This window comes from Dermacentor variabilis, chromosome 3, assembly GCF_050947875.1.
Source record: "Dermacentor variabilis isolate Ectoservices chromosome 3, ASM5094787v1, whole genome shotgun sequence".
Classification (NCBI taxonomy): domain Eukaryota; kingdom Metazoa; phylum Arthropoda; class Arachnida; order Ixodida; family Ixodidae; genus Dermacentor; species Dermacentor variabilis.
The window spans coordinates 224600523-224613244 of NC_134570.1; the positions used below are offsets into that span (position 1 = coordinate 224600523).

General features: G+C 46.0%; 1 protein-coding gene across 3 annotated transcripts in view; it reads right to left on the reverse strand.

Moving 5' to 3' along the window:
• Window positions 1–5240: 5240 nt before the first annotated feature.
• LOC142576667 (myeloid leukemia factor 2-like) overlaps window positions 5241–12722 on the reverse strand; it is an 81536-nt gene continuing 74054 nt past the window's right edge. For all 3 annotated transcript variants that reach the window (XR_012826914.1, XM_075686895.1, XM_075686896.1), the window contains one exon: window positions 5241–5542. Coding sequence is in view for 2 of the 3 variants with exons in the window: in XM_075686896.1 (XP_075543011.1) it covers window positions 5473–5542 (70 nt within the window). In the remaining variant the exon portion in view is untranslated. The remainder of the gene's footprint in view (window positions 5543–12722) is intronic.

A 12722-nucleotide genomic window follows, 5' to 3' on the forward strand; every position in this document is an offset into this window, starting at 1 on the left:
GGCTTCAAACGGCTTCGTGACTTTGTTAACTCATCATTTTCAACAAAGTACTGTGCTATAAATAAATAAACAATTAAAATTGTCCGACGGCAGGATTCGAACACAGGAGCTCTAGCACAGAAGCCTGATATTAGACACCCTTGGCTGGGCACATGCAGCACATTCTTGCATAGTACACAATACATTGCATACAGTGCAAAGGAAGTGCGCCACAACACTTTTAGTATAACGTGCCACGATACATTTTGCTCAAGTAGACATGTCACATACAAGGCATAAGCACTTTTGGGTGCTTCTCAGTGCCTCCAGTCGTCAGTGTACTAAGTTTCACTAATGATGTGGCCTCTCCCATCGGCCCGTCGCAGAGGCCACGGTAATGGCCACAAGCATCCATGTCAGCCTGCGGCGTTGGCTGCATGCATTGTTTACGTCTTGCTTGTGCGTCACGCAGCACACCAGCACCATCATACGTGCGCATGCACCAGCATTTTTAGACAAACTTCCATGTAGGAGCTTCCTATGGGTGTGCACAGGCCAGCGCAGCAACTGTGGCTGTTGTTGGAACTAAATGGCGCCGCAGTCACATTTCTTGTCATGCACCGCATGTTCTCTGCTTGTGCTGCGATGTGTCATTTGTCCAAACTGGCCTGTACTGCTTGTCCATATGTAAATGTAGTTTAGCTACACACACGGTTTTAAAACAAACCTGCCATGCTTAAATTACAGGGGCATTACTTTGTCTCTGTATTTGTGTGTCTTGTGGTCATGTCTGTCTTCACAAACGATGCTTTGTCCGCTATATGATTGCTGCGATGGGTCTTTTCTCCACTTACCCTGGACCGCTTGCGCGTCAGTGAATGTAGTTTAGTTGCCACCTGAAAATTTTATGCCAAGGTTGACGTGAAAAGAAATTAGCCTGTGCGAACCTCGTAAGACACATGTAGCCGATGCCTGAAGCTGCACGACGCAAATGAATGGCCGCGTGCAATGATTCAGCTTTCCAATCAACTTGTCAAAATTAAGAGCGCCGCATCGCCCTACTCATTTTCTTTTCTGGCAGCTTATTCTTAACATGTCCATTAAAGACAATGAGCACTTCTGTAGAAGCAGTGGTATTACGAACGTTTCACGTGCAGCTCAAACTTGTGCACCAAAGCTTCCGAGGGTAGTAAACCTGCCAGAAGCATTTTGTGGATTTTGTTGTAGCCTTCCATGCAGCAAATAATTAGGTGCAATAGTTTCCAAGGACAACAGTTTCCATAACTAAAAAGATGCCTACCTACGAGTTGCATCATGTAAAACGATCCACATATGCAGCTGTGTAGTGCCGTCCTCAATAAATTCAAGCTTTCAGAGTACAGAAGGCAAAGTCACGGTCATGAGCTCGTTAAACACAGTCAGCAGCGCATATTTTGAAGGCAAGCACAATATTCTAAGCACAACTGGTTTGAACCTGAAGCTCATCGCTGCAAGCTTCCGCCGCAGTGCCTGCCGACATTCGAGCTCCTATAGGTGAACTTCACTTTTGCATCACATTCGTTGGCTCCGAGATGGAATCGCACCGGAATCCAGTGCCCATATTTACCACGATCATTATATCTGTTTCCAAGGATAATACCGTATTTACTTGCGTAATGGATGCACCCCCAACTTTAGTTGTCAAAATTTTATTTTTTTTTTTCTCCCACATAGCGAATGCCCCCCTAAATTTGGTCACCTGCAGTTCTCGCGAACGGCCGCGCTGTCGGTTTCCCACTTCACTCGATCCAGCTGATGTGATGACAATAAGAGCAGCAGCCACACGGTGCCCCTTGCCCTAGTGCTCTTCTTTTACTATGTCGACCCCCTCCAGTCCCTTTCTCCGCCCCTTGCCGCGCACACAGTTTTTTTGTTTGCTTTCCTTTATACCTGTGCACGGCACATCTTTCTTGTTTTTTGGTGAACACAATGACATTGTGCACTTGCGCGTGGTGCGCAATGTGTTTGCATGTATGCAGTCTTGTCCATAACTGCGATCATGCTGTCATGTGCCAGAATATCAAAAATGAATTCCACTAACACAACAACAGATCCTTGGCCTCATTTTAGTGACTGTTTTCGAAAACCAAGACTTTCATACAATGTGGTGTGATACACGCTCAGAAAATGAACAGAAGTGAAGGATTGATGACACGTTCATGACTACTAAACAACACAAAATTCACTATAAGGTTTCGAAATTAAAGCAGACAGTGCACAGGGACACAAACTGCACGCTCGCCCATTGTCTTTCGGGACTTCGAAGAGTCTTGCAGTACTTGTTTTTGAACATTCATGCTCCATAAAAAGGTTCACAAACTGTGCGAGTGTAGAGATGTCACGGTGCACAAGCGCAAAGTGAGCAAAGATGACGAAACTGCCCATGCCAACCAACGGCTGTTTCCCGCAAATACGAAACCTTAAGGAGCCGGTGGCAACCGGCGGAGGGCATGCACAGAGACAGCCAGTCAAAATTACACCAGAAAGTGGCGCAGGTTCTGGCTCTACTTTTTTTTCCGACAGCCATTCTCACCCTGTAACAACACTGTCAGTTGCTAGCTTTTTTTTTTGTTGCCTGTATTGCATTTTGTTATGGGCAGTGGGCCAAAATGTCAGTTACATGGCCGGTTTCAAGTTACAGGCTGTGTAGTATACTGCTGAGCAAGGGAATCGTGCTGCCGGTAGGCATTTCGGAAGGGACGCAGTCTGCATGCATTACTGGCGGAAGCAGCCCGAGCTGCGTACTACGAATCGGGAGCAGCATGCCTCTAACGGACCAAACACTAGAGAGTTTCCTGGCGTGGAAGAAGACGTCCTAGAATGTGACCGAGACCTGCGAAAGGAAGGCTGTGTCGTTTCGCACGAAATGATAGGGATGCACACGCGAGCCACAGCCAGGAAGCATGGCATTGCGACCACCACTTTCAAAGCGAGTATTGGGCGGACGACGTGCTTCATGCGGGGCAACGGACTGTGCTTGAGGCAGTGCACATTGCTTTGTCAACAACTGTCTCCTTGGTACGAAGAGAACGTAGTGGACTTTACAAGTTTGAGGATAATTTATTCTCTTGCAAGTTGGGAATGCCGACCAGATGGCCATCAACTTCAACATGTCAACAAGCAGGATGGTCAATGAAAGAGGCGCACGCAGCATGCTCGTTGCAACGACAGGAGCTGGGAAGCAGCGTTTCACGGTAATGCTGGCGGCCAAGGCAGACGGCACGAAGTTGCCATCATACAGTATCTTTAAAAGGAAAACTGTGCCAAAGGCCAACTTCCCAGCCAGCATACACGTACGAGTCCACGAGAAAAGATGGATGTCGGCCAACCTAATGGCTGATTGGATCCGGACTGCCTGAGGACGGTGACCTGGCACCTTGCTTCTCCAGTCTCTCCTCATGCTCAAGAGTTTTCATGGCCACCTGGGAGAGAACGTATACAGGGAACTAAAGGAGCTGCGCACCAAGATCGCCATCGTTCCGGATGGACTCACTTCGGTGCTGCAGCCCATTGATGTTTGTGTGAACAAGCCACTGAAAGACAGCACGCACCACTTGTACACAAACTGGATGGCCCAGGGAGGGCACACCCCGACGCCAACCGGCAACAGGCCACCTGTCGAGCTGGTATGTTCCTGGATCTTGGACGCGTGGTGCTTGCTGCCGGCTTAGTTGATCTCAGAGTTTGAAGAAGACTGGAATTACAAATGTGCTGGACGGCAGCGAGGACCAGTTGTGGAAGCACGATGGACAACAGGTCTAGTGATTCTGTTGAGTGAAGCATAGAGAAACAAAATTGAGTGAAGTGCAATAAAAAAGCTGTTTGAAAATAGTGTATGAGTACGTTTACTGCAAAAGGCAAGCTATCTAATGCCTTTTGCATTAATGCATCTTTTCGCTCAACCCAAAATAGTTATAAAATTATCCTGCATAATAAATGCATCCCCCAACTCTACTTTCGTTTTCCAGAATAAAACGTGCATCCATTATGCAAATACAGTATTTAGAAATGTATATTGTCCTCAACATGACGTTCGCACACTTTGGACTAGTCTGCAAAGCTTTCTTTCAACATAGCGCATGTCCATTAGTAAAACGCTCTGCCGTCATTGCAGTGTGAAAAAAATAGTGAGCACCAGCGTCACTAAGCATTGGCCAGCTGGAGCAGCTGTGGGCAAAACGGGACCACATAGGAAGCACATCTTGGCCTATTCACCTCCTTCATTGAGGGTGCAGGAGAGTGAGCTATGCGTACATAAAACGTTGCCAAGCAGTTGCTGCCCTGACGAAGACAGGTCCCCTTGTTGAACCATTGGCTTAAAGCGACGTTGCTTGTTTGACTGCTCACCATTTCAAGTTTCCATCTTTTGTCTTGTGTGAATGCTATTTAAATTACAACCATGGAATCTGCCCTTTCTATCGTGCAGGGTTACAAGTCTCCCTAAATATGCAAATTATGTGTCATTGGTTGAGTATGCATACTATGAGGTATTGTAAATTGGCACTGCATCAACGACTATGCTAAAAACAATGTGTAACTGGTTATTATTTGAGGCTTCTTTTTGATCCGGCAGCTTCCTTGAGTGAGCTCCGTGCCACATTAGTAGAAGGAGCATCCAAATGCAGCACAAATGGCACAAATAACTGCACAGTAGCAGCACATTGCAACCTACACTGAAGTGGGATGCAATAAAGGACGAAAAGAGCAAACAGAGGAAAGACTGCATCGGCTACGGCCACTCTATTGACTTCCAGGATGACAATGATGATGGTGCGGTTACGTGTTGGTTTCAGTTTTACCAATGAGGCAGTGATGGAACGAGGTCTTTATTTTTATGCTTTATTTAGCACAGGTTAGGCGCAATTAATGCTAAAATGCTGTTTCAGAGCAGGACACTGCAGAGGACTGCTCTTGGCACAATTTGCTGCTGCTGTTCTACCCCTGCAGGTGAAGAAACTGAATCCATGCCATCACATCATGCAACCATGGTACCCTTCCTCCGCTGCCCTGCTTACCACAGGTGATTTCGCATCTGACTAATTCATGCTTCAAACTCTATGTCTGCCTGCGGCGTTTTCAAATCCACAGCCCAAATGCATCGCCCCGCTATTGATGCACTTGCTGAAGATAACCCCAAACTGTTTCGTTATAGTTTTCACAATTTACAATGAGCTGAGAGCCTGTGCTGCTTCCAGCCTGCTGACACAGAAAATGCCACGGAAAAAAAAAAAAAAAAAGACCACAACTTTATTAGCTCCTGTGCCAGTTTACAACCAGTGTAATGTGCATGCTGACAATCTGGCTATTCATGCCAATGGCTGCATATATAATGCAGAGAGGATTAATGCTTTCCGGGTTGACAGGAAGGAACTGGAGTCCCTAGGTGCACAACTTGTGTGCAACCCAAGGGAGGACTGCCATTGTGAATGCCCACAGCACCCCTTGCAAGCAGCCTTACATGCTGGTCTCGTGGCGTGGTCGCTGCTTGGCCCTCCGTTTAGGCCGATGCTGTGGCTGCTGGGCACTGCACGCAACAGCAGCAACAATTAGGACAGCCCATAATGGTGCAACAAATGTTCATCACCTTTGCCCAAAATGTATGCAAAGTGTTGAGCAGGTGTTACATGACAGAAGTTAGTCAAACTAGCAGCACATGTCTTCCCTAGTGCTTTTAGCAAGAGAATGTGATCTAGGTGTAATTATCAAGGACAGGTGACCCCAAGCGCAAATGAAGCCAAATTTTTTTTTTAAAAGTAGTTTGAACTGAAGAAGCACGTTTATAAGCAAAGACTTCATGACCAAAGAAATGTTTTACTTTTCCCGTTATTGTTCCACTGACAGATTTTTGGCTTCATAGCATTCCTTGTCTCATTACTGCTAATGTGCACACAGTACTTTCTGCACCTCAACACTTATCATTCTGTGGGTTTATCTATGGGCCTTGTAAACAGTGTGAATAAATTCTGGTTATGGCCACTTGCATTCAGTGCACGGGTGTTCCCGCTGGACGTTGAGCCCAGCAGCGTAGGCTACCACAAAGTACTAGAGAACAATGCAATCATGTGATCCCACTGCATAAGTATTGCTGCACAGTCGTCCCACGGTAAGCCCACCTTTCACTATCAAAGCTTTGAAATATGGGAAAAGCAGCATTTTATGGTCAGGATACAATTTAACATATCATGGTATTTGTAGAACTAATGTGACTTGACATAAAAAGTTAGAACATGAAAACACCGAAAATGAGCACATTTCTAGCAGTAAGGAAACAGCTTAATCTTGACTTCAGCTAACCGCTGATTCAGTATGCTTAAGTGCAACTTAAAGCAGGCACCCGTGCACATATGTAAACCTACGTAAGTTACACTTACTCATCCCAAGATTGAATATGCTTCTGGTATTTGGGATGCTGACCAAGCATACTTAAACAGGGCGATTCTATGTAAGATCGAACAAAGGATGACCAGTAGGCCTTTTAAACATATTTCAAAATTTTATATATGCCTGATGAGTGGAAAGAAGAGATCTGAAATTGGTTTTGCTGCCAAACATTTCTTCGAAGCACCGGGGATTAATAATGAAGAGGTGGAATGGGCAATTACCTGCTTTGCTGTTTTGGCCAATGTTAGTTATGAATTACAGAAAATATATTAAAGTTTGGTAACTGAAGTTTCTCTAACTAAATATATGCATGTTTCTGCTTGCGTTCAGTTATTTTTGGTTTTTATGGGTAGTGTATATCTTTTTATAATATACCTCAAAATCGGCCCAGGATCTCAAAAAAGGCTTGTGACAGAGCGGCAACAATTCCACATCATATTCTAAGCATACTTATTTATCGAACTGCAGAAGCTTATATTTATACAACTTTTCAGTAGAGAGATACGATTGCGCTAATATATCCATGGAAATATATGTATATATATATATAAGATATATATATATATATATATATATATATATATATATATATATATATATATATAAATATATATATATATAAATATATGGAAATTTCTGACAATAAAAAAATACATTTCTTAAACTTTGTCCACTTATTCTCCTCCACATCAGCTTTCGCAACCATTTAAAACATATTGCATAATTTTGTTCCACTAGTAATTATGGCCCATCGAATGAGACCCTTATGCAAGGATAGGCAATAGATCCGACTTCTTGCACAATAAGTGTATAGAATGCAGGCAGGATTGTATTTCTGCTTCTTAAAAGGCCAGCAGTTTGGAAAAAGGTGTCTGCAGCAACGTCAATTTCGATATGATTTGGTCACGAGCGCACGGCTTCCGAGTGGGCGTGCGTGCTCGCGCGGGGAGAGACAGCGCAGTGTGTGAGCTCGTGTTTGCGTCCTCGACCTCTCGGGCAACGCATGTGCACTGGAGCTTTGCTATTCCGTCCGCCCTTTGTTCGCATCGCAGCCAGACCCTGGCAATACAGTGGACATGGAAGAAAGATCAAAACTATAAGGGAGCTATGAGCGCTCGCTTCACGCACGCGGGCGACAGCCACTCCCGCCACAGAAACTGCACTGTGCCAGTTGCGATCAGAGGAAAGTATGACCGTGGTGCTCCAGTGGCAAAGGAAGACGTGGAACGCAAAAAAAAAAAAAAGCAAAACTATTAGTTACCAGACGCCCATCTCAGATAACGGCAGCAGACGGCCTGCACTGTGGCCACGCGTTTTATCCGCTGTTCATACTTCATTCAATGCCGACAGTGCTTGTGCCTTACTCTTACTCTGCTGCTCCTGTGTGTCTCATGGTGACAAAGTATAGCTTCGAACCTTTTGACGCACCAGAAGCGAAATTTTTGCAGAGCTACCCATCTAGACATCTATGCTTTGAAGCAACTTTTATAACATCCGAAAGATGAGTGACTGTCAAAGAGACGGACCACTTGTGCTACCCATGCTTTTGCTACTTCTGCAATGAAATATCTTCACGGAACGCGCAGTTGGGCGATGACATTTTTATGCCCCCTAAAGAAATCAACGTCATCATCCAGAGCATTGCGATTATTGCCGTGTCCCCTTTGAAACCTCCAGGCACAGTGAGCAGTTGGCAGAGACCTGCTTGCATCAAGAGAAAAAAGCAGGTGCAGAAGGTGGGAGCCGAAAATGTTCGCTGCAAGAAACACGGGGCATACAACCAAGGTGATGCATCGGGAAATTAAGCCAAAGGAAAGCGCTCCTTCTGCGTGCAGTGAACCGAAAGCTTTTGACAAACCCATGCGACATCGACTACACCCCGGGAACGTTGTCAACTTCTCACTCTCTTGCCATCAACACTAGCGAAAAATGAGATTAAGCTTATTCCTGAAGCATCGATGTATCAACTAGTCCAGGAAATTGAAAGAAAATCGTGGCATGTGGTACCGACCGGATCTTTTCACCAGGCATAAGGTGAACCCCGAGTGCATATTTGCGGCGCGTGAGTACTACACGAAGGATGAGTTGGAATGTTCCAAACAAGGCCCTAACAGAAAGGATGTCCTGTCGGTTACAATTGATGGGGAAAAAATAGTAAAGAATTTCATGACAAGATCTATTAGAGGGACATTCCACCTATACAAAGACGATCATCCCGATTCTGGCATTGACCTATCAAAATTCTATACCTTGTGGCCGTGCTGGGTAAAATGTTATCCCCAGCATGGTATGTGCGTTTGTGTCATTTGCACCAAATATAAACTTTGACTTGCCGCTCTTCAGAACATTACTGGCCACAGAATCTATGCTAATGATCTTCACTCAGCATTCATTTGCATTCCGTCATCAGCACATTGCCTTTAGGTGAATGCAATAAGTGTCTAAAAGGCAGGTCCCTGACAGTGGAGGAACTTAATATCCCAGAAGACGAAGAAATACTGCTAGCGATGTGGGAGGCATCCGAAACCTTGTGAAAAAGGTTTTGGATGCTGACACTTCTTTAAATCCTTTTCGGGTGTTAGTGGCAAGGTGGATCGTGCAAACCACATCAGGAAGACACAAGGCAAAGCTACCTACGAGGAAAAGCAATGCATACAGCGTGGGAGCGTTGTATTCCACTTTTATTTTGCAGGAAACTGGACTGTCGTGCTTCCTGACGAAGTTCAGTCATAACACTGGCAAAAGCAGCAAGTATCTGCAATGAGTTTTGCTAATGTTACTGATGGCTTGAGCCACGACTTCGCTCACGCCTGCTTGGCTCTAAAGAAAGTGAAAGAATGGGCGGACGATAACCTGCTGGTGTACTCCAAGGTCACATATGCGAGCGATGTAGCTGCCAGTCATTTGAAAAATAGATACCAGCTTTCGAGTTCAGAAAGAGCAAGTGTCCCAAGACCCAATGGATATTCTCATCAACTGGACACAGGAAAAACACGTGCGACAGAGTTGGAGGACTCATCAAGCATCAAGCAATGCTCAACAACTTGAGAACAAACCCTGAAAGTGCAATTCAGGCAGCCAGAGACTTTGTAACTATTTTATCACAAAAACTGAAAGGTGTGCATCTAATACACATTGAGGAAAAAGAAGTTGCTGCCTTCCGTGAGTTAAAACAGGAAGAGTGGATGAGAGTGCCCGCCTTCCACGGCATTCAGTCTTGGTATGCCTGGCAGTTATCCAGGTCAATGGAAGCATCTCCCGAATTGTGTGTGGCAGGCATAGCCCAGTCTGCATGGGAGAAATTGTGTACAGAAATGAAGGCAATCTGCATTGTTGAATCATTCGAAAAAATTGGAGGACGCTTAAGCTTCGCCTTCAAGAGTGGAACGCGACAGCGTTCCCGTTGACCCGCCAAGGGGTGTAAGACAATGGGCTACGGCGCAGCAATCACTTACGAGGCGCCCTGCATCGGACGCGGTGAGCGTCGAGCAACACAGCGTTCGGCGTGGCAACGAAACGTGTGCCTGAGCAAGCGGAACGAACCAAAGAACTCGGTGTTTCGGAGGGGGAAACGATGCACGCCAGCCAAACGTCGCGATCGGCACGGGCAGAGAGATAGACAGATAGTGATCTAAAGAAAGGAAGGACGCTTGATTCTGCAACCCGTGAGGGAGCAAGGCGAAACGTCGTCAGGGGAGAGGGAGTCCGGGCGGCGACGCGCCTAGCACCGGTCCCCGCACAACCCCAATGCACGCGTGGCGCGCCACCTGTCGGGGCTGCGCCGTACATTCAGAGGAGGGGGTCTTCTGTGTTGCCGCAAGATGGCTCTGTGTGTGCGGAAAGCGCAGAAGAAATGTAGCGGAAACGCACTTCACTACTCGTGTAACTGCGACTTCTGTAAGTTACATGTTCATAATTACCGATATACACCGCAGTATAACTTTCTACGGCTCGTTTCTAAGGCAACACCGCATTCACTAGAGGTGCTTTTTTGTACTGCTTTGAAGCATCGAATTCGTGGCTGAGTGGTAGCGTCTCCGTCTTACACTCCGGAGACCCTGGTTCGATTCCCACCCAGCCCATCTTGCAAGTTTTTTTTTATTCATGAAGCGCCTGCCGGGATTTATCGCTCACAGCCAACGCCGCGGACGCCGACTTTTCTGCGACACGAGCTCCTTAACGCTGTCGCGTTTATAAACGATTGCAGCTAGCGTCGTAGCCAGGTGGCGGGCTTATGGGGCTTCATCACCCCCCCCCTCGAAATTTTTTCGTGCTGTCTGCGCCGCTGACCAAAACAACCCTCGGCTCCGGAAATCATTCTGGATTTTGTCTAGAATGTCATTTGCATGCTCGAAAAGACATTTCAGCGCAAACATAGCGAAATCGGGCTGAATCTCGCAGCAATGCCCATGCACAGGGAGTCGCATAGCGCCAGGGGCACCATCCGAGTGCAAGGTTTCAAGGGCGTTTACATGGCGAGTGGGCTTGCCGCGGCATCTACGGAGCACATGGATTTATATTCTGAAGCTTTATGGGTATAAAGTTCTCATAAACTTTTAATGCGAAAGGTGCATTAACATTTTCAAAATCGTGCTTTAGATTTTCAATTCCGGAACCTTGTGGGTTTAATGTTCTGATAAACATTTCACACCACAGGTGCAGAAACTTTCCTAAATGTCTTGCATCGGACCATAAGACGAGACAAGCCAAATAAACACACCATCAGACAAGTTGACAAAGCACGCAGCGAGGTCCGATGAGATGAAGCATAGTGGTGGTTCATTTTTGCAGTCATGTCGCAGAAAAAATCAGCATTTCTTTTTCACCTGTTCCAAAGCATCCATGTCAAGACACTAAATCCAGCAAGGTAACTACGTTCTCATTTATTTTTCTACTTTGACTTTTATTCATGAGGCCCCACATTGAGCCTCCTCAATATCTTTTTCTTTCTTCTCACTACCCACTGGCTGCCGAAGCCTGCCAGAGCACATTTTTTTCTCGTGTTGCCCCGACCACCGCGCACACTTCGATGCGTGTTCGTTTTTCTCTGACAGAGTGGATTTTCACCTGGCAGAATTTTGGACGCTTTCTGGCTAGCAGACGAGAAAATGAAACAATGCATGGTCGCTCGCCATCATCACTGTAAGGACTTGAAGGATTGCAACACGTTCGCTTGAGCGCAACCTATCCGGAAAATTTTATCTCGCCGGTGTAGGATGCCTAGCATTATGCGTATAGTTCTCTGTGGACCAAGCGTCTCACGTTTTCTTCTATATTCCTTTGTTAGCTACATCAGGTGCCCAAAGTAGGCATTCGATTGTGGCCAACATGCTTTCCTTTGTGTTTTTTCATTTCCGTGCCCTCGCCCCACAAAAGAAAAAAAGAAGACATTGTTGCGGCGCCGCAAATTGTTGCACGATAAAAGTTTGATTTTGTTACTTCTTTTGCAGAAAGCAATGAGCTACGGGACGCTTCAGTTGCCGGATACTCTTATATTACTGCGATAGCAATTATATGGACGCTCCTGGCATATTCCTGCCGTCACCTTCATGTTTCATATAAAGTCCAAGCGTGATAACATTGTGACCGCACGCCGCATGCTCTATGTGCACATGTGCTAGTGAAAGCGTTTGGGGAGGGGGGGGGGGGCGCTGGCCTGGGTGAGCCGACAATGGTTGCTCATCTGTGCCCCGCCCCTCCTGTCGCACACGATACATCAGGGGGAGTGGAGAGATAGGGGGGGGGGGGGCTGCGATCTGCTAATCTGGTTTCACAATGTTTGTCTTGTTTGACGCATAATATACAGTGACTTTTTCTTAAATTAGTAGATTTATTGGAGAATTCTACGTATATACACAGTGAACTTTGTTTCCAGTGGCACTTTTTTGCCCTTTATCAAGCTGTACCTTTGCATTCGTATATTCCATTGTATCTTCACATTTCTAATGTAAGAGGGCGAGTCAAATGAAAGTGAGCCAACCCGCCCCATGCAATGATGGTTCATTCATTATCTGCGAGGCATGTGCATAGCACACAGGCATCTCATGTAGAAAAGCGACACGCAGGTGTGAAGATAAAGGTTCTTTAATGCTCTCATACATTGGGCTGAACATGGTTGCGTGACGTAACGGACACTCCCAAAGTTGAACAGCGTGGTGTCGCGAGGTTTCCGACAGCTGAAGCTGTTTCCCGTATGGCTGCCATGTACTTTAAATATTGTATTTCATTGACCACTGTGAAGCATTGGAGCAAACGGTTCAAAGAAGGACGTGAAAGTTGCAAAGAGGATCCAAGACCGGGCCAAAGCCACCATGCAATCACCC